At 38.7% G+C, this 23108-nt stretch overlaps 1 protein-coding gene across 12 annotated transcripts in view; it reads left to right on the forward strand.

Annotated features, from left to right (window-relative positions):
- Window positions 1–23108, forward strand: part of LOC126266607 (tyrosine-protein kinase Abl) — a 428403-nt gene that overhangs the window by 321495 nt on the left and 83800 nt on the right. For all 12 annotated transcript variants that reach the window (XM_049970945.1, XM_049970933.1, XM_049970934.1 and 9 more), the window contains 2 exons: window positions 9915–10086; window positions 22129–22241. In XM_049970945.1, coding sequence (XP_049826902.1) covers window positions 9915–10086; window positions 22129–22241 — 285 coding nt within the window. The remainder of the gene's footprint in view (window positions 1–9914; window positions 10087–22128; window positions 22242–23108) is intronic.

Genomic DNA, 23108 nt, shown 5'->3' on the forward strand with positions numbered 1-23108 from the left:
ATGTTCATTCTGTGATGACTTTTGGGATATTGTTTGGGGGAACAAATGAGCAGAACAGACAAACAATATTTAAGCTACAAAAATGTCTGTATGAATTATGACAAAAAGTAGCTAGAAAAGTCACTGCACTGAGTTATTTAAATCCATGGGAATTATGACTGTTCCACATGACTATATTTTGCAAATGATGATCCAAATTAAAAACACAGTATCCAACGAACAGGTCTCTACATGCACATGGAATCAGATTGAGCCACTACTTAAGTCTAAGTAGAAAATCGAAACAAAAACCCAAAGTAGTGTGCTGTATAATAGAATTAAACTATACAACAAACTACCACGAGAGATCAAAGACAGAAGTGAAATACATACCTTAGGAATACCCTTAAGAATTATTTGTTAGAAAAGTGTTTATACTGTAAAGGATTACCTAAAATGATGGGTACATTTTGTTTACAATTGTGCTAATTATTAATTACTGCAGTTAAGGGACATTTCTCAATATATTCAATAGAACAGTGAAATATAGTGTCCAAAATATGTAACTCTGTAAGACAACAATAAGTGTGTTAACAGATGATTTAGTGTCAATCAATACAAAATATCAAGAACTTCTGAGGAAATATCAAGAAGCTGGAAACGAAATATAAAGCAGTGGATCGGAATTATTGCCTAACACATGACAACACCGTTGTTAATGATCATTCTGCGCAGAAAATGTGGCTTGAGGGGGGACACAAGCAAGAACGACATGTAAGTACAGCCCCAGTGATACCATTATCAAACAAATTCTGAGCACTAGTAGCAGATTGTGGTAATACAACAGACATAAACGAACCAGAAAGTAATCACAAAACTCCCACTAAAGAACAAAAGAAGAACTTGCCAACCTTAAGAAGCACCAATGGGCTCCTTCTGTATGCCGACAGTCATGGAAACGATCTATCCAAACGTTTTCGCGAAAGTATGCATTCAAAAAATTTAGTTTTCACGAAAATCAAGCCTGGTGCAATGTTAAATGCAGTGGCGGAGAATATTAGAACAGAAACAAGTCAACTGAACAAAGACACTCACATTGTGATTATTGGCAGCGGCAACAATGTATACAAAAACAAAAGCAAGACAGCCCTGTGATGTTTCCACAACATATTACCAAAACTATTTCAAATGAACATTGTCATCACAAACATGCCAGTGCAATGTGATTTACCACTGTGGTCGTGTGTAAACAGAGAGATTCGACACTACAATTCCGAGCTAAAGAAACTGTGTGATAAATTTAGCCATGTACATTTGATAGACTTAAGTAAGATGAGTCGTGATGAACACACAAAACACGGATTCCACTTAAACAGGAAAGGGAAAGCCACACTAGTTTCCCACATAAGCAAACTGCCTGGAAAGACAGTGTAGAGAAAGCTGCAGTTGCTCTAGGCTACAACCACAAGACTATTTTAGAATAAAGGACCATAATAACAGTTTTCACAGGTGTATTTCCGGTATGACTGAGTCCCGATCAAGCAAAGAATAGCCAGGCTGTGAAATAAGTGATCAGTCATTGCAGGACAGTTCTATAAAACCAGTGTATGCAAAATGTTGTATAAAGTGTAACTCAAACAATTTAGATTCATGCAAGATGGCAAATAAACAAGAAGGGATAACACCCTTAAAGTTAATGCACTTAAATATGCAATATCTCAAAAACAAACTAAACATGCTACAAATATTCATAGAAGACCACTTGCCACATATACTAGTAATAACAGAACATGGGCTAAAATGTAGTGAAATAATATATTACAGATTAGAAGGTTACATACGAGCAAATAGTAATCGTAGGCAAAAGGTGGTGGTGTGGCAGTTTGTTAATAAGGTTATAGAAGATAAAAAACTTTCCTTTCTTTAACACCACGCCAAAGAAGGATCAATTGTAATGACAGGTATTGTACTCCACAGTAATGATCTTAAGTTACCAATGCATAAAGTGATTGGAGTATATTTAGATTAGATTAGATTAGATTTACTTTCATTCCAATTGATCCGTAGTGAGGAGGTCCTCCAGGATGTGGAACATGTCAGAAAAACAATACATGACAAATATTTACAACTAAAACAAATAAGCTAATGTACCATTCCACAGGTCCCAAGTGGAATGATTATCATTTTTTAATTAACACTATATGAAAGAGTCATTTTACAAATATTAATGCACTGAATTTAAAATAAAAAAGTTTTTTTATTTATTTATAAGGTTATAAACATGTAATACAACTACTATAATACTTATTTACAATGAACACATTACTGCACTGAAATGGTAAAGAAGTTAGATTGTACACACACACACAAATTTACAACGGACACATTACTGCACTAAAATTGTGCATATATAGGGAAAGCGCCGGCAGACAGGCACATAAACAAAACACACAAACACACACACAGAATTACTAGCTTTCGCAAGCGATGGTTGCTTCTTCAGGAAGGAGAGGGAAAGACGAAAGGATGTGGGTTTTAAGGGAGAGGGTAAGGAGTCATTCCAATCCCGGGAGCGGAAAGACTTACCTTAGGGGGAAAAAAAGGATAGGTATATACTCGCGCACACACACACATCCATCCATACATACACAGTCACAAGCAGACATATATGAAAATGCAGGTGTTCAAGGAAAAATACAATAGGGCCAAGCAAACTTTCAAAACTGAAATTGTTAATCTAAGAAGCAGATTAACAGCAAAACAATAAAACAGTCTGACAACATAAGCAAAGAATCTTGGAAGCTGATTGACAAATACCGAAAAGGTCCCAACAAGATGAACATGGAACCACTCAGCATAAGACATGATGGTAACATTATAAAAAAACCCAGATACTGTATGTAATATTTTTAATAACCACTACATTTCTGGCGAACAATCAACTCTAATATGAGTTTCACAGGTAGAGACCCGATGCCATCTCGCCCAGTGTACCGAATTTGAATTTGTGGAAGTGAATGAGCAGGAGGTTCGCAGGGCAATATGCATGCTAAAGAAAAAAAAAAAAAAAAAAAAAAAAAAAAAAATCATCTGGACGGGATGGCGTATCCAATGCTAATACTAAAGTGTGAGTAAAAGAAAACTCTAAACCTCTTAATCACCTGATTAATTGCAGCATTAGAGAAAACATGTATCCAACAGTTCTAAAAATGAGTGTAGTGAAATCAGCATATAAAAAGGGAAGTAAGGAAGATGTCTCCAACCAATAGACCAATATCATTAATTCCCACTTTTATTAGGATATTTTAAAGTATTATCCTTTCTCAGTTAAGTGCCTGTTCCACAAAACATAAACTGCTTGTAGATTCCCAGCATGGTGTCAGAAAAGAGCTGGACCTGACAAGAGCATTTGATACAATAAACCATAGAGTACTTCTTAAAAAGCTAAAATCTTATAGTATTGGGGAACAAGCCATGAATATTCTGTTGAATCATGAGCAAATCACCAAATTGTCATACAAACTAGATTATAAAATCATGAACTCCCAGTCCAATAGTGAACCTGTATTACAAGGTGTACCACACGGCTCAATCCTTGGACCCTTTATCTTCCTTATATATATTAACGACATTGCACAACGCAGTAACTCCCATATTGTAAGCTATTCAGATGACAAGTCGATCTTATTCTATGGAAGTGAATCTAGTGAGCTAGAATCTCTTGCTACTGGTGGTGTAACAGAAGTAACAAAATACTTCAGTGATCAGGGACTAAAGGTGAACATCACCAATTCTCAACTACTGACATTTGAAACAGGCAGTTCTCACCGCAGCAATATGAATAGTATGTGTAATATCTCTGCAACAGAAAATGGTAACTGTAAATTCCTGGGTGTGTATGTTGATGAAAATTTGTGGTGGACATACTAGATTAATTTTGTATGCGAAAAAGTCAGTAGTGCCATATATCTCCTCAGCCAGCTCGCAAAGATATTTCCTAGCCAAGCACTGAAATTAGTATATTATGGAACACTTTACCCCTTTCTCAATTATGGAATTGAACTATGGGACTCTGCAGCTGATCTACATTTAAAAATACTAATAGAAGTCCATATATCAGTGGTTTGAATTGGTATAAGAAGCTACGAAATGCTCTAAGAACGTACACCAGACATGTTTTTCAAACAAAATTAAAATCTTTTCTAATAGAAAAATGTTTATTTTCTTTCAATGAATTTTAAAGATGGTGAATGTAACATGAAACATTAGCATATTAGTTATAATGTTATAAATGTAAAAAATAGACATAAGAAGCAACAGCTGTAGAATATAGTGTATTTTATAAGTGTAAATATAACCATAGTACTAAGTCTGATGCTTTCAAAAGCCATTGTTACGATGGCTCCATGTAAAGAAAATGTAAATAAATAAATAATTAAATGTATTTATGTGTGTATGGATGTATAAATAAATAAGTACATAAAATAAACAAACAAATAAACAAAAACCATTTTGAGGTTTATCTCAGATTGCAAAAACTAAATGTAAAGTTATTGGGAACCTACTTAAACCCCTGGCATGAGGAACTTTTTGTGTTTGTATCCAAGAGATCCATTTATAACCATTTGGTGTGCTTGTGACATTGAACAAAAACCACTTCAAAAAAATTGCAGTGGTGTAAGTTGGAAGATGGCATAAATCCTTCTATTGCTAGTGTATGTAATATCTAACAGAACACCCTTGGTGTAAAAGTACCGCTGTGTTTGTGTGTACATTTGGAGATGAACAGACAGTCCATTCATTCCAGCTACCATCTTGTCATGCAGCACATGTAGCTGGAGTTGTGCTAATGTTATCAGCTGTATGCTCTTGAACAAAGTAAATTTACAACTTGTGTTATATAGGAATGCCTCAAAGCACTTAGCGGTTTTGATTAGGTACTGTGCGAACTGCATTAAATCAACTGTTGTCTTTAATGTACTGTTGAGTAATTCCCAGGTACTACAGGGACTGTCACCACAGTCATACTGGAGGTGGTATACGCCTACCTTCCACCAGATTTTGATCGACCTTAATCAATTATAAGGGCTTCTGCAGTTCACACTGAATTCTGAACAATTGTACAGTTTGATATCTTATACATTTAGAAAACATTGCCAGAGGTGAAACAAGTAGTGACTGAGAAATGACAGGAACAGTTGTGGCTAGAACCCCAGACAAATGTGTTTCTAACATGGCACTTACCAATGAGCCTTAGTACTTATTTCACCTGTGGCAATGATTTGTTAATTAAAAAGATGCCAGGCTACCGTATGGTTTGGAGTTCACGTTAAATTGTTTGTCCCCTGTAACTACCTGGGTAAGTCAGCTCAAAATTCAGAGAAAGGCAAAAGCATACCTTTTTCAATAGAACCATGTCATGTAAAGGACTGGAGTTTTTAAACCAACCATTGGGTTATGGACAACGTTGCTTTTTACTACAGGAGGGCACAAGTTGACACAATTTCAATTGCGGGCACCCAGTTTCATCTGTTGCTAAAATCTAAAGTAAATTCAGATTTTAATGTAATGTTTTAGCTTCAGCAAAAACATTTTTATTGGTAAAAAAAGACCATTCATAAACCACTGATGCCATGAATTTCAGTTTACACTATTCTCAAATTTTCTGAAAACTGGATCAAAGTTACAAGGCAGATATATATCTGTCAGTTGTACAAAAACAGCCTTACTGTGACAGCATTATTCGAGATATAGATTGCAGTAGATCATTGTGGATGAAGAGTGAACAAAAGATTTAAATGTTCTTCAAGGAAGTAAAGTACAAGGACCATGCTGAAACTTCTGAGAATGACAAGGATTTAGCACTCTTACACTAAGTAAAATAGTTGGTTAAAGCATCCAATTTTTATAATTTCGTTGATGCCTTTAGCTGCCATTCTGTTTATTTCATGTATGATTGTACAATTTTGGCCTTAGGCCATTTTCAAGTACCTAAAACTTGAAAATGGCCTAAGGCCAAAATTGTGCAATCTTACATGAAATAAAGAGCACGGCATCACAAAGTCATTCAAAAAAAATTCATCGCAGTTGCAGACTATTATCACACTGAAAATTATAGCACCCAGTTTTGTTTGTTGATGAAAATTTCAGAAGCTATTTGAATTTTGTATCTACATATATATTCATACATTGCAAATTGCTGTGAAATATGTAGTGTGTGAAGAATGATTGCTTATATATCTGTGCAAGCTGTTATTAATGTAATCTTGTATTTGCCATCCCTGTTGGAGCAATATATAGGAGCTCTAGTCTTTCCTGAAACTTGCCACTTAATACTGATTTTTTAAACTTCATAAGTAGACTTTTATTTGATAGTTGATGGTTCACATTTTTCAGTATTTGCATGGCACCCTCCCATAGGTGAAACAAACCTCTGATCATATGTACTGTCCGCTTTTGTATAATTGTGGTATTCTGATCAGTATTTTAAGGTGGGTGATACAAGTGTTTTGTAAGGAATCTGTGTTGTAAGCTGATTGCATTTTCTCTTATCATACCATTGAACTGAAGTCTGCCACCTACTTTTCCTGTGACTGACTCTAAGCTTAGGTGCCCCCCCCCCCCCCCCCCCCCCCTGGAATCTGGAGTACAGGTTTTTTATTCATTACAGAATTCTCATAAACATCTAGGAGTGATTTCTGAAAATATCTCTTATAGCCAATAGTAACATGATATGCCTGACTGAAGTGAGAAAATACTATAGCAGTTACCATCTTTTCTTTAGAAAGTGGAACACCAGCCATAGAGTCAGCCATTCCTTATTTTGTGATTCATTTTCCCTTCCATAGTAATGAGCACACTGCATTACACTGGGTCAAACGAAGGCTCTTGTGTGCTGTGGCAGCCTTCCTTTATTGCCTTCTTCGAAATATTGTTGTAAAATAGGTTATGACGCATATTGCAACTGCGTTGGAGCAAATTCCCCATCACAGCCTTCTTAAAGTAATCAACAATAGCTAAGTGCAGTGCTACCTGAGGTGGTGTTTGGTTTCACAGAACGCCACATTCTTTACTGTGTGCACTGCTATTTGCTTTAACGATCCCTTTCACAACAATTTTGTTGTCTTCATCATGAGAAATTATCAGAAAGTATGTTACACCATTTGATAGTGCTGGAAGGAGCTGTAAATGTGCCTGGGGAAGCTTGGTGTGTTAACTTAGTGTATTATGTTTATGTAACAATGAGGGAGCTCTTTTGCCATGGCCACACATTCAGACTTGAAATGAGGCTAATCCTGTAGCCTTAAGTAGACAAAAGCCTGAAACTGTGATCATTCATATTTTTTGGGACTGGCATGACCCAGCAGGAGTCAGTTACTGATATGTTAAATAGCAAACAATTTGCCAAGATTTATCAGCTGACTCCATTTCTATGTAATTCTGACCACAGTGGAGAAAGACAAGTGGCAAAGCAGTCAGCTTTATACTCTGTGAGTTCTTCAGAGATTTACTGTGGTATAGATTTGTTCCTGATATCTGTAAACTTCTATTAATTATCAAAAGGTCACCTTCTGTCATGTAAATATACACTGAAGTTAGGAGGAGTGACTGGATGAGAATACTACTGCAATACTTGTAGAAAGCACAAATGTAGTTCACACATGATGACATAATACCACTTAGGTTTTTCTCAACGTGCACGCTCGCGCGCACACACACACAAAATCACGCAATATATATATATTAAATAAACATAAGAAATTCACAAGCTCTGTACTTAGCTTCTACATTAGCCTGCCAGTGATGAATTCTGTAGTGTCAATCTATCCCACTAAATTCATGAAATGCCCTCCATTCACACAGCCTTTATTTATTACCAGTTGTGGAATTAATTCACGAATGTTTGTGTGTGATGATTTTCTACAAATTTAAAAGATCTCAAAATAAATAAGTTTCTTCAGTGATTGTTTTGCATTTGAGTAATTATTTTCTGTATATTGTTGTACTCCTTTTATTTAATGAATTTGTATGGGTGAAGGTCTTTGAAAGATTTAAAATCTATCTTTATACCCTAAAACTGGTGCTTAGATTAGACATTACAAATTCTGTGGAGTATTTTAAATGTGTAAAATAATTTGCGAAAGGATATTTTGTATATACATGTACATCTTGAGAACAGATTTAGTGCCAAATTAGTCTTGTGCAATTAATTAAGCATGTAATATGTGCTCATAAATTCTGTAATTACATTATAGTTGTAGGATACTACTGGTGGATGTCTGTTCCTGTAAAATGCTTTTCTTCAGCACAGAATTTTTCCATATTTGTTGCAAGCTACAGACTATTTCTATCACACATGTGGAACATTAAAGTAACTTGTACGACGACCACATTTTGTTTTCTTTGACAAAGATTCAATTACATCTGTTAATGGATGTTGAGCAGCTTTATACTGGGTGATTCTCTGATGATGATACAAAGTTTCATGGATGATAGAGAAGAGTAAATGTATCAATTTGAGATAAGGGTCCCTGGTCTGGAAATGACTGAGTCAAAAGTTATAAGCAAAAATCTTTCTGATGCCTCTGATAGTAGAGTACATGTGCTAGTATTGTTGTTGCTGAGATTTTAGGGTAAGCAACTTTCAGAGGTGGCAGTATGGACCAAAACAAGACAGTATGGACCAAAACAAGACAGTATGGACCAAAACAAGACAGTATGGACCAAAACAAGACAGTATGGACCAAAACAAGACAGTATGGACCAAAACAAGACAGTATGGACCAAAACAAGACAGTATGGACCAAAACAAGACAGTATGGACCAAAACAAGACAGTATGGACCAAAACAAGACAGTATGGACCAAAACAAGACAGTATGGACCAAAACAAGACAGTATGGACCAAAACAAGACAGTATGGACCAAAACAAGACAGTATGGACCAAAACAAGACAGTATGGACCAAAACAAGACAAAAATATGTAGTGAAATGAGCTCTAAACTGCATAACTTAAGAGCTATGAGCATTGGTCGATCATCTGCATCTCTCTTCTACTGAAAGGCGATAGTCAAGGAAACTGAACTTACTGAAATGGGGATTCTGAAATACTCCGGGAATTCTGAGAGAGTCAAGGAAGAGCTGAACTGCTTGTTGATTAAAAGTATTCTACTGAGTAATTTTGTTGCCACTCGTTCTCTGAGTTTGTCCAGAAACAGTTGGTTGTGTGGTGACATAAGGAAAAGGTGAAGAGGTGTACTGAAACTGTTGTAATGTTTGTTACTCAATTGTAATTACCTTCAGCATGCTTGCCGATTATGGAATGTTCGTTATTGCCTGTGGGTTCACACGCTCCAGGTCCAGTTCCCACTGCATAATCTTGAGATGACTCAATGCAATATTTTGTCACATAGCTGTAAATTCATTTTTTTGGCAGAGTTTATTGCAAAGTAGTATTTTGTTGGCTTTGTCCAGTGTCATACTTAAAGTTAATAATGACCAGAGTGTGAAGAGCACCGAATATAAAACATGGTGGGTTATTGTTATCAAAGTATAATAATACTACATTCCATTGGCAATGGTTCAGAATGTGTTCCTGCAAGGATTTCTCAAATACTTCAGGTTATTGCACAGAATGGTGATGTGTGAAGGTAACATAGCATTTTTCAGGGAGGGTTATAACTCACAGAATAATTGATAAAACTGTAAATTCTAGCCAGTCTTGAAATAATCGCTAATAAGTGAAATGGCAACTAAAAATATTTCAATTATGTTCATAAAAGATAGTAAAATATAACTTCCACTCACAACAAGAATTGGTTCTGCGAAATATGAAATTTCAACATGGATGAACTTTAAGTCTCAGGGAAATCTTTTGATGAAACAGTTGCCATCCTGTGTTATAAGTTTCACTTCTTGAAGGAAATGTGTTACAGGGATTTGGCTGCTCGGAACTGTCTTGTTGGAGAGGATCACTTGGTCAAAGTGGCCGATTTTGGACTTGCACGCCTGATGAGGGATGACACATATACAGCTCATGCTGGGGCTAAATTTCCTATTAAGTGGACTGCACCAGAAGGTCTGGCATACAACAAGTTTTCAACAAAGGTGTGTAGTAAAAAATTAAAAAATTGTGGAAACAACAAATTTGTAATTCAAAGTGCCAGAGTGTGTGTTTGTGTTAATCCTGTACTTGTGTAGAGTCAAAGTTAATTATACTAGCAGAAGCCCACATAAAAGAAAAACTAATTCATTCTTAAATAAGGTATGTGAAAGAGTACTATATTTGTTTCAAATGAAAATGAAATGAATAGTAGTTTAAAAAGAAAAAGAAAATGTGTGACATTCATGGTCTCAGGTGAAGTTATACGCATCATTAGTTGCACTCTGATCATTATTTCAAAATCAAATTTTGAATGTTTCTTGTATCTCAAGTGTGTTTGTGACCATTGATTATTACAAAAATATTTCACCATATTTGCACATGTTTGGTGTTTCCAATTTATTCATTTTTTTAGGTTTTGTTGTGTAATCAGATTTGTATTTCTATTGGTGTGTTCTTTATACACATGATGTAGGAGTATAAAGACTATTATGATGAAAAAATGCAGCCACTGGCTTTTAGAGTAGGAGATTTGTTGATTTGGAAAAAAGATGCAGTTGCTGGTAAAAGGGCTTCTCAAGGATAAACAGGAAAATACAGCATCCCGGAAAGAGAGAAACAGCAGGACAGAACTGGATGAAAATAAGTAATTAAATGTTAAAAAAAATGGATAGCACTTCAAAAGAGAGTAAGAAATGGAAGAGAGAGCACTTTGGACCCATAAGATTCCATCTTCAGTTGCGGAATGGTACAGTGGAAAGACCATTAAGCACATAGCTTTTGGCCAAAGCCTCCTTCAGAAAAGCAAAGATGCACAAATTCTTTCACACAAGCAAGCAAGCACCCCCCCCCCCCCCCCCCCTTCTCTCTCTCTCTCTCTCTCTCTCTCTCTCTCTCTGTCTGTGTGTTTCTTTTCTATTTTCAGAAAAGGCTTTGTCCGAAAGGTAAACATCTTACAATCTTTTCGTAGTCCCTGTATACAACTCAATGCGTATATGGTGAGTTAACAATGTACCCTTTTCCTTAAATTGTTGATATTCCAGCCTGGAGTTACCAATGTTAGAGTCCATCTTCAGGCACTTGTACTCAGAGTGATCAAAAATCCATATGTTAAACACTCACTTCCCCCCCCCCCCCCTCCCCCAAATTTATATATATATATATATATATATATATATATATATATATATATATATATATATATATATATAATAGAGGGAAACATTCCACGTGGGAAAAATATATCTAAAAACAAAGATGATGTGACTTACCAAACAAAAGCGTTGGCAGGTCGATAGACACACAAACATACACACAAAATTCTAGCTTGCACAACCAACGGTTGCTTCTTCAGGAAAGAGGGAAGGAGAGGGAAAGACGAAAGGATGTGGGTTTTAAGGGAGAGGGTAAGGAGTTATTCCAATCCCGGGAGCGGAAAGACTTACCTTAGGGGGGGAAAAAGGACAGGTGTACACGCGCGCGCACACATACACATATCCATCCGCACATACACAGACACAAGCAGACATTTGTAAAGGCAAAGAGTAGGAGTAGGATTAGGATCATTTCTCTTCATGGCAAAGTGATATTTCCAGCAGAGAGTACGAGTGTAGGACAGTAAATCTTTGACGAGGGCTGTTCGGTTGAATCTGGGAGTGGGGCTGAAGGTGAGGCCTCTAGATAGGACAGAGGTTTTGGCTGTTCAGAGTATCCTCCTACAGGCCAGCCGCAAATTAGAACAGCATGCCACCCTGCACCTCAAAAAACTATCCAATCTCCTGGTTTCCCACTGCCGGAAAGGCAACTCATTCACCCTTCACAACTTTTCCAGCAAACCTCAACCTCCTCTCATTGCACACAAACCCAGTCTCTCCCATCTACTCAATATCCCACTTCCAGCTCCACTCCCTCCAAAACCTCAAAATTCCAATCAACGCAATCTGGAACCACAAAACCCTAATTCAGCAGTTAACCCATTCCTCCAAACCTCTCTCCCAATCTGAAACCTCTGTCCTATCCAAAGGCCTCGCCTTCAGCCCCACTCCCAGATTCAACCAAACAGCCCTCGTCAAAGATTTACTGTCCTACACTTGTACTCTCTTCTGGAAATATCACTTTGCCACGAAGAGAAATGATCCTAATCCTACTCTTAATGGTCCAACTCCCCAAGACACTATCCAAATTGAATCCTGCCTGGAACAGTTCCGTCCTCCGTCATAGCGGAACCCACCTCCTCTTCCTCAAAATCACCCTCTCCAAACCTTCCAGGAGTTTCTGACTTTCAGCCTTGCCTCTCAATCTTTCTTAAAAAACCTTAATCCTACTCCCAACATCACCACTGCTGAAGCCCAAGCTATCCGTGATCTGAAGGCTGACCAATCATTCTTCCGGCTGGAGTATGTGGCTGAGGGACTGCGTCAGCTTTCAGACAACACCACATACAAAGTTTGCCAAGGTAATCCCATTCCTGATGTCCATGCAGAGCTTCAAGGAATCCTCAGAACCTTAGGTCCCCTACAAAACCTTTCACCTGACTCCATCAACCTCCTGACCCCACCGACACCCCGTACCCCTACCTTCTACCTTCTTCCTAAAATTCACAAACCCAATCATCCCGGCCGCCCCATTGTAGCTGGTTACCAAGCCCCGACAGAACGTATCTCTGCCTACGTAGATCAACACCTTCAACCCATTACATGCAGTCTCTCATCCTTCATCAAGGACACCAACCACTTTCTCGAACGCCTGGAATCCTTACCCAGTCTGTTACCCCCGGAAACTATCCTTGTTACCATTGATGCCACTTCCTTATACACAAATATTCCGCACGTCCAGGGCCTCGCTGCGATGGAGCACTTCCTTTCACGCCGATCACCTGCCACCCTACCTAAAACCTCTTTCCTCATTACCTTAGCCAGTTTCATCCTGACCCACAACTTCTTCACTTTTGAAGGCCAGACATACCAACAATTAAAGGGAACAGCCATGGGTACCAGTATGGCCCCCTCGTACGCCAACCTAGTCATGGGTCACTTAGAGGAAGCCTTGGTTACCCAGGCCTGCCAACCCAAAGTTTGGTACAGATTTATTGATGACATCTTCATGATCTGGACTCACAGTGAAGAACAACTCCAGAATTTCCTCTCCAACCTCAACTCCTTTGGTTCCATCAGATTCACCTGGTCCTACTCCAAATCCCATGCCACTTTCCTTGACGTTGACCTCCATCTGTCCAATGGCCAGCTTCACACATCCGTCCACATCAAACCCACCAACAAGCAACAGTACCTCCATTATGATAGCTGCCACCCATTTCACATCAAACGGTCCCTTCCCTACAGCCTAGGTCTTCGTGGCAAACGAATCTGCTCCAGTCTTGGAATCCTTGAACCATTACACCAACAACCTGAAAACAGCTTTCACATCCCGCAACTACCTTCCCGACCTGGTACAGAACCAAATAACCAGAGCCACTTCCTCATCCCCTCAAACCCAAACCTCCCACAGAAGAACCACAAAAGTGCCCCAGTTGTGACAGAATACTTTACGGGACTGGATCAGACTCTGAATGTGGCTCTCCAGCAGGGATACGGCTTCCTCAAATCCTGCCCTGAAATGAGATACATCCTTCATGAAACCCTCCCCACTCCACCAAGAGTGTCTTTCCGCCGTCCACCTAACCTTCGTAACCTCTTAGTTCATCCCTATGAAATCCCCAAACCACCTTCCCTACCCTCTGGCTCCTACCCTTGTAGCCACCCCCGGTGTAAAACCTGTCCCATGCACCCTCCCACCACCACCTACTCCAGTCCTGTAACCCGGAAGGTGTACACGATAAAAGGCAGAGCCACGTGAGAAAGCACCCACGGGATTTACCAACTGATCTGCCGACACCAACCTGTCAGAACTCCGGAGATGGGAACTTGCCCTTCAGTATATCCTCTCTTCTCGATATCCGCCAGGCCTCAACCTCCGCGCTAATTTCAAGTTGCCACCGCTCATACCTCACCTGTCTTTCAACAACCTCTTTGCCTCTGTACTTCCGCCTCGACTGACATCTCTGCCCGAACTCTTTGCCCTTACAAATGTCTGCTTGTGTCTATGTATGTGCGGATGGACGTGTGTGTGTGCGCGAGTGTACACCTGTCCTTTTTTCCTCTAAGGTAAGTCTTTCCGCTCCCAGGATTGGAATGACTCCTTACCCTCTCCCTTAAAACCCACATCCTTTCGCCTTTCCCTCTCCTTCCCTCTTTCCTGAAGAAGCAACCTTTGTAATTCAAGTTTTCGCAACCAACGGTTGCTTCTTCAGGAAAGAGGGAAGGAGAGGGAAAGACGAAAGGATGTGAGTTTTAAGGGAGAGGGTATGGAGTCATTCCAATCCCGGGAGTGGAAAGAGTTACCTTAGGGGGAAAAAGGGACAGGTATACACTCGCGCACACACACACATAATTCAATCTGTATATTGAGCAAGCAGTAAAGGAAACAAAAGAAAAATTTGGAGTAGGTATTAAAATCCATGGAAAAGAAATAAAAACTTTGAGGTTCGCTGATGACATTGTAATTCTGTCATACAGCAAAGGACTTGGAAGAGCAGTTGAATGGAATGGATAGTGTCTTGAAAGGAGGATGTAAGGTGAACATAAACAAAAGCAAAACGAGGATAATGGAATGTAGTCGAATTAAATCGGGTGATGCTGAGGGAATTAGATTAGGAAAGGAGACACTTAAAGTAGTAAAGGAGTTTTGCTATTTGGGGAACAAAATAACTGATGATGGTCGAAGTAGAGAGGATATAAAATGTAGACTGGCAATAGGAAGGAAAGCGTTTCTGAAGAAGAAAAAATTGTTAACATAAGAGTATAGATTTAAATGTCAGGAAGTCGTTTCTGAAAGTATTTGTATGGAGTGTAGCCATGTGTGGAAGTGAAACATGGACCATAAATAGTTTGGACAAGAATAGAATAGAAGATTTCGAAATGTGGTGCTACAGAAGAATGCTGAAGATTAGATGGGTAGATCACGTAACTAATGAGGAGGTATTGAATGGAATTGGGGAGAAGAGGAGTTTGTGGGACAACTTGACAAGAAGAAGGGACCGGTCAGTAGGACATGTTCTGAGGCATCAAGGGATCACAAATTTAGCATTGGAGGGCAGTGTGCAGGGTAAAAATCATAGAGGGAGACCAAGAGATGAATACACCAAGCAGATTCAGAAGGATGTAGGTTGCAGGAGGTACTGGGAGATGAAAAAATTTGCACAGGATAGGGTAGCATGGAGAGCTGCATCAAACCAGTCTCAGGACTGAAGACGACAACAACAAGAATAAAAAGAACGATGATGTGACTTACGAAACAAAAGCGCTGGCAGGTCGATACACACACACAAAATTCAAGCTTTCGCCACCAACGGTTGCTTCTTCAGGAAAGAGGGAAGGAGAGGGAAAGACGAAAGGGAGAGGGTAAGGAGTCATTCCAATCCTGGGATTGGAAAGACTTACCTTGGGGGGGGGGGGGGGGGAAAGGACAGGTATACGTGTGCGCGCCCACACGCACACGCGCGCACACACACACACACACGCACACACACACACGCACACGCACACACACTCTTTGCCTTTACAAATGTCTGCTTGTGTGTGTGTGTGTGTGTGTGTGTGTGTGTGTGTGTGTGTGTGTGTGTCTGTGCACGCGCGCTAGTATATACCTATCCTTTTTTCCCTCTAAGGTAAGTCTTTCCGCTCCCGTGATTGGAATGACTCCTTACCCTCTCCCTTAAAACCCACATCCTTTCATCTTTCCCTCTCCTTCCCTCTTTCCTGAAGAAGCAACCGCTGGTTGCGAAAGCTAGAATTTTGTGTGTATGTTTGTGTTTGTGTATCTATCTACCTGCCAGCGCTTTTGTTTGGTAAGCCATATCAACTTTTTTTTTAGATATATTTTTCCCACGTGGTGTGTGTGTGTGTGTGTGTGTGTGTGTGTGTGTGTGTGTGTGTGTGTGTGTCCAACTTTGCTTCCGCCATCTGCCGATAGGTGGCGACAACGGTAAATAGCTGTTGAAAGAAGCAGATAGCGTCAGGCAGTTAGCTTGGTCCTCGGTCTACATAACCTCATTCAAACATTAGTCGATTTTTGTCTGCATCATGAAGTTGTTCTTGATTAAAAATGTCAGTTTACGAGCCTAATTCTTGTCATTTGCGGGAGGTGTTACTGTTTTGTTTCAATATGAAGAAAACAGCGGCTGAGTCTCATTGAATTGCTTTCAGGTACGTATGGTAAGGACACTAGTAGTGAAAGAATATGTCGTGAGTGGTTTCAACACTTCAAGAATGGTGATTTTTAATTTCGTAGACCGACATAGTGGTGGAAGAGAGAATGTTTTCAAAGATGCAGAATTGGAGACATTGCTGAGTGAAGATTCTGGTCAAACTTGAGAAGAATTGGCATGATTAGTGGCAGTGACACAGCAAGCCATTTCAAAATGTCTCAGTGCTATGGGCATGATTCAGAAAGAAGGAACTTGGGTCCTGTGTAATCTGAAACCAAGAGACAAAACCAGAAGGGATTTCTGCATGGCATATGATGGGGGTCGTAAAATGTGTTCATTATGATAACCCTAAATGCAAAAAATCATGGGGAGGTGCCGGCTATGCTTACACATTGATGACCAAACCGAATATTCACGGCTCCAAGATCATGCTCTGCATTTGGTGGGACCAGCTTGGCATCATGTAATATGAGGTGTTACAACCAAGTGAAACAACCACATGTGCTTGTTATTGAACGCAATTGATGCGTTTGAGCAGAGCATTAAAAGACAAAACGGCCACAATACAGCGAGAGGCACAATAAATTGATTTTGCAGCACAATTCTCAACCCCACGTTGCAAAAGAGGTTAAAACATACTTGGAAACGTTAGAATGGGAAGTCCTACCCCACCCACCATATTCATCAGACATTGCTCCCTCGTATCAATCATCTGTTTAGATCAATGGTGCATGGCCTGGATGAGCAACACTTCCAATCTCGTGAAGAAGTCACAGATTGGATCGATTCGTGGATCGCTTCAAAAGATGAACCATTTTTTCGACGCGTTATTTGTACACTGTCCGAAAGATGGAAGAAAGTAGTGGCCAGTGATAGAAAAATACTTTGAATGATACATGTGTAACCAATTTGTTTCATTAAAGCCTAAAAAGTTGGGAAGAAAATGGCAGAAGCAAAGTTGTACACCTTGTTGTAATAATAATAATAATAATAATAATTACAAAACATAAAATGTCCCAAGGATTCAGCTTGTATCAGGATCACCAACAGGATTTGGAAGTAGTGGACCCACCTTCATTCTACCTGCACCAGAAATTCTGCATATGTTGATGAGTATACTTGCAAGACTGGGGTGATCTGCTACATATTGAATATATGTGGAGGCTTTCTTGATTTTCTGGTTTCTTGAAAGGGTTTTTTCTTGTGGGATCTTGGTTGCTCAGAGCATCTTCAACAGGCACCTAGAAATGGAAACTTAAGATTACAAAATTGGGTGCAGTATACTTTTAATGTGGAAATAAATGACACATTTAAAAGGAAAATATATGTGAAATCATAATTAAATTACAACTCAAACCCCCCTCCCTCCTCCCAACCCCTCGCCCTGTTTTCTTACTCCATTAGTGGTGAAATCAACACAATTCAAACAAATCATTTAAGCATTGAAGTAGATTGTTATGTCACAGAGGATGTGCTGTTGAAAGAGTTCTTGCAGTCAACTGAAATACTATGTCGAGCAAGATCCAAAATTGAGTCTGACTTTGATGTTACCTGGACATGAATAACTGCCCTTGGTGAATTCATGTCAATCATTGGATATTTTTGCTGGCCATCTGACTCCACTGTAACCGTTGTAGAATCATTCAAACAAAGTCTGTGCTCAGGAGTGCGGGAGTTCCCCGGTCGTCCTGTGTTACTTGGAGGTAACTTGAACTTGTTTAGTATAGCCTGAGACATTGATGGATTCATTGCACATGGTGTGGACAGTCAGTCCAATGAAGCAGTTTTGGATATATTTTCTGAAACCTGTCTTGAGCAGCTAGTTTGACAGCCTAAAGGCACTGGAAATATTTTAGATCCTGTAGCTACAAGCAGACCTAACCTTATTGACAATATATTGTAGAAACAAGTTTAGTGCTTATGTTGGTTACTAAAGTTAATAAATCCATCACAAAGGCTAGGAGAATTTTTATGCTGGAAAGAGCATGTAAGCAGCTTCTAGTATCATACTTAGACAACAAGTAGACGTCATTTAGTTCCATTATAATTGATGTAGAGGAATTATGGCCAAAGTTGAAACTGATTGTAAAGTTTGCTCTGGAGAATTATGTGCCGAGTAAGTTGATTAAGAAATGAAATCACCGAAAGTGGTTTAAAAACATAATTTTGAAAAATGGCAAGGAAACATACATTTTTGTACCCTCAATTCAAAAAAGAACACTGAAATATTCACATGCAAAAGTTAGTACAGATTCGTGTGGCTATAAAAATGATGAACCATGAAGCATACAATTACTTACACCATTATTACACTGGCAGAAGATCTTGCTGAGAATCGACAATAATTCTCGTCCTATGTAAAAACTGATAAGTGTGTTTACGGCTTCTATTCAGATATTCGTTTACCAACATGGTGTTGCAATAGAAGACAGCAAAAGGAAAACCGAAGTTCTAAGTTCTGTATTTGAAAAGTAATTCTTGCAGGAAGATCGTATAGATGTATCATTAACTGTCCATTGCACAGAATCCCCTACTGAGGAAATGGACATCCTTGGTATTGAGAAGCAACTGAAAGAGTTGAAAACAAGTAAGTTGCCAGGTCCAAATGGAATATGAATACTGTTGTACTGTACTCTTTGGCATTGGACCCTTACTTAACTTGTATTTGTCATAAATCTCTTTCCCAGTGCAAAGTCCCAAGCAACTGGGAAAGATTGCAGGTGACACCATTATATAAGAACATTCAAAAGACAGACCTGCAAAATTACAGACCAATATCTGTAGAATTGGTTTGCTGCAGAATTCATATTTTAATCTAAAACATAATAATTTTCCTTGAGTTAGAAAACCTTCTGTCCACATATCAGCACGGATTTAGAAAGCATTGCTTGTGCAAAACTCATCTTGCTTTTTTCTCAAACTGTATTCTGTGAACCATGGACGAAGGGCAACAGGTATATTGGTTTCCATGTCCCTAGATCTCCATAAATCATTTGATACTGTGCCCTACTGCAGACTGTTAAGGGAGGTCCGACCATACACAATAGGTTCTTGAATATGAGAGTAGGTTCAGCGGCCTTTTGAATAATAGAACTCAGTGTGTAGTCCTGGATGGCAAGTGTTCATTGCAGACCAGGATGCCATCAGAATTGCCCCAGGCAAGTGTGCCAGAATTGGTCTGTACTAATGATCTGAGAGAGTGGGCGGCAGCAATTTGTGACAGTTTGCTGATGATGTGTAGTGTACAGCAAAGGTCATTGTTGAGTGACCGTCAGAGGATGTAAGATGTCTTAAACTAAATTTCTGTTCAGTGGCAGCTTGCTCCAAATGTGGAAAAATTGTACGCTAATGCAGATGAATAGGAAAAATAAATTGTAATGTTAGAGTACAGTATTAGTGGTGTGCTGCATGACACAGTCATGTCGATTAAATAACTACACACAACATCGCAAAGCGATACGAAATGGAATGAGGACATTACATTGGTTATAAGGAGGCCAAATGGTGGACTTTGGTTTATTGGAAGAATTCTAGGAAATGTTGCTGATCTTTAAAGGTGACTATGTACAGAATACTTGTGTCACCCATTCTTGAGTACTGGCCAAGTGGTTGCTATCCTTACCAGATTGGATTGAAGGTAGACATCAAAGCAATTCAGAGATCTGCTGCTATATTTGTTACCGGTATGTTCAACGAAGTTTCGATTATTATGGAGATGCTCCAAGAACTCAAATGGGAATCCCTGGAGGGAAGACAACATTCCTTAGCAAAATACAGTTGAGAAAATTTAGAGACCTGGTATTTGAAGCTGACTGCAAATAGTTCTGCTGCCACCAACATGAATTTTGCACACAGAGAAATTAGGGCCCATACAGAGGCTTATAGACAGGATTATTCCCTTGCTCCATTTAAAAGTGGTACAGGAAAGGGAATGACTACTGTTGGGGCAAGGCACCCTATGCCGTGCATTGTAAGGTAGCTCATGGAGTATGTACGTAGGTGGAGATGAAAGTATGTTGTACGTTACCACTTCAGACTATACACATGGGTGTTCATCCATACTGGCTGCTGACTATTTATCATAAAAAAATGAATAGTGATTGCACAGTAACTGTTACGTGAAGTGTATAACCTTATGCAGAGTCTCCATGGGGCCACAGCGTGATGAAGCACAGAACACGTTTTGTGTTGGGGATGATGGTGTAAACCAGCTGTCAACAAAACAACTTGGAGAGCATATTTGGAAGGTTGGAGAAGGCTAGTGAGCAACATAAGTTTCGTTTTGGGCCATGATTTTAAAAAAAGGAAAAAAAACCTACTTGCAGCAGAGAAATGTGTTCAAGCGTTTTAGGCTAGGATAAATTGTATAATGTGAGGCATACATTTGTTTGTAGGTTTTGAGATGAGTTATCAGTTTTGAAATATTTTGACTATATATTTTGACTAGAATATGAAATCTATATATGAACCAGCCTATTTGGTCGACAGCAAGAGCTTCAAGATATGAGACTCAGCTGTTGAACTGATAAATTTAGCACAGATTTATCAAGAAATTCGTACTGTGGTACAGAGCTGCTAATGAGAAAACTGGAGGTCAGTGTTATGGGAACCATATAAATCATATGAATGTAGGTGCATAGTAAACTCATCTCAGATTATGATCCAGATCATATAGAAAATATGCTACCTTAGCTTCACTAGGTTATCAAGCAGTGGAACTGCAATGATTATTTGAACTTTTGGCATTTCGCTCCATAGCGACCGGAAAACAATGTATTTTGAACACACTGAAAATCTTGCATAACATGCGAATTGTTATTTTTGGTTCTACTTCTACGCTAAGTAGCTTGACAGTTCTGTTAGTAGCATTGTCAGGTGTGGGTCACATGTCTTTTAAGTCCTACGAAAGACGGAAATCAGTATTCTGCAGATTTTTAATTACCGAATTGGTTGGGAGAAGAAAAATGATGCCAAGATCTGCACCCTGCAACCTGTTCAAAGACACGAAACTGCTGCTGCATCTCAACAGAAACAATTGTTAATTGAAAGCATAAGTAGGCAAAGAAGAAAATATAAAAAAGACCACTTCAGAAAAAAAAAATTGAAGCTTCTGCAACAGCAAACGTCTAGTCAAAAAGCTCTAGAGTTACCACTTGTTTGTAAAAGTCAGTTTCAAAGCAGTAAGTGTTTGTCTTCAGGCAAAATCTGTCACAAACTGTCATTTGTATGTCTAAAAAAATAATTGTGAATTTTGGCAAAAGTAGATGCATAATTTTCATGACCCTTCTCATTACTGTGGATGGGGAGAACACTTGTTTTGAAATATTTTGAACCCTCTCCCCCTGTACCCTCCCTCTCCTCCTCTCGCTGTCATTCCTCTACCCTGCCTTCATAATTCCTCCTCCACTCCAATGAATATACATATACATGCCATTTTCATTTACTGTTGCCCATGTTTGCACAAAACACATTCAGTTATAGAAAATTTACACTTGTGGAAGATTTATTACAGAAGTTATAAGATACTGTAACTCAATAAAGTAAAGGCAAGGCTAGAATGATGTGTGAGAAGGAATAAAAACATTTGCTAATTATTTGCAGAATTGAGCTGGAAATTAACTGTCTAAGTACTGTCATAGGATACTTCAAGTGGCAGTTTGGAAAGAATCGTCATAGACATTCTTGGGTAAATAGGAATGCTATTTTACAGCTAAGTGCTTGTTTTCTTCCTGTTCAGTTCTCAAAATTTTATGTTCTGACAAGAAATATAATTCTGTTTCAGTCTGATGTGTGGGCATTTGGAATCCTCTTATGGGAAATAGCGACTTACGGTATGTCACCATATCCAGGGGTGGACCTTACTGATGTGTATCACATGCTAGAAAAAGGATACAGGTATAAATTTCTTGCAAATCATTACTTTCTTGTGGAAGTATTAATTTTAAAATTACCATTAGGATTAATGTAGAATTTTGGTCCTTGTTCTTCTTTTCATTGTGAATTAAATCAGTTTCACAGTATACATTTAATCATAAATGTGACTGGTTTATTTGTTTAAAGAAGTGAGTATCTCTTTTAAAAAGAGACATTAGTATTAACTATCACAAAAATATGGAAAGCAAAACTGTATCTTGTAAGTATGTGAAACCTGAATTTCTCTCAGCGTATAGAATGTTAATAGGAATACGGCCATGTGGCATCTTCAACAACTGCTGATATTTCAGTAGGTCCTCATTGTATCATCTTGTAATTAAACTGGAAGGGAAAACCTTTAATGTTTTATTTTAGACATGTTTCTCAAGTCATGTCATACTGGAAAATTGTGGACGGAATGCAATTAGTGGAATAAGTGATGATAAACAACCATTGCGTATCAGGGGCATTGATTAATAAATGGGTGCAGGAATGATAGTTGAAAGCTGGTAGCTCAGGTTGGGAATTTTCGTTTCTGTCACATGCATGTGGGCAGGGTGTTTGTGTAAGGAAAAACTGAAGTTTGCAAACTGATCTACCATGTTTCTGTTCTTCCTTTATGCTCAAATCTTCTTTTACACAGTAAGTGGGTGGCTTTACTAACGTCATTGTTTGGCCTGTAATAGCTGTGCACCACTCTCAGGGCCCAAGGACATTGATTTATTGATTAAATAAATTTTACTGGGATGCTCTTTCCAGTCTATTTTTTATTCATTACTTGTTTACAAAAAAATATGTCAGAACAATTCACAGAGCGGTTAGTTGTAATAAGTATATTTTTTCCTTGTG

This window comes from Schistocerca gregaria, chromosome 4 (assembly GCF_023897955.1).
Source record: "Schistocerca gregaria isolate iqSchGreg1 chromosome 4, iqSchGreg1.2, whole genome shotgun sequence".
Classification (NCBI taxonomy): Eukaryota; Metazoa; Arthropoda; class Insecta; order Orthoptera; family Acrididae; genus Schistocerca; species Schistocerca gregaria.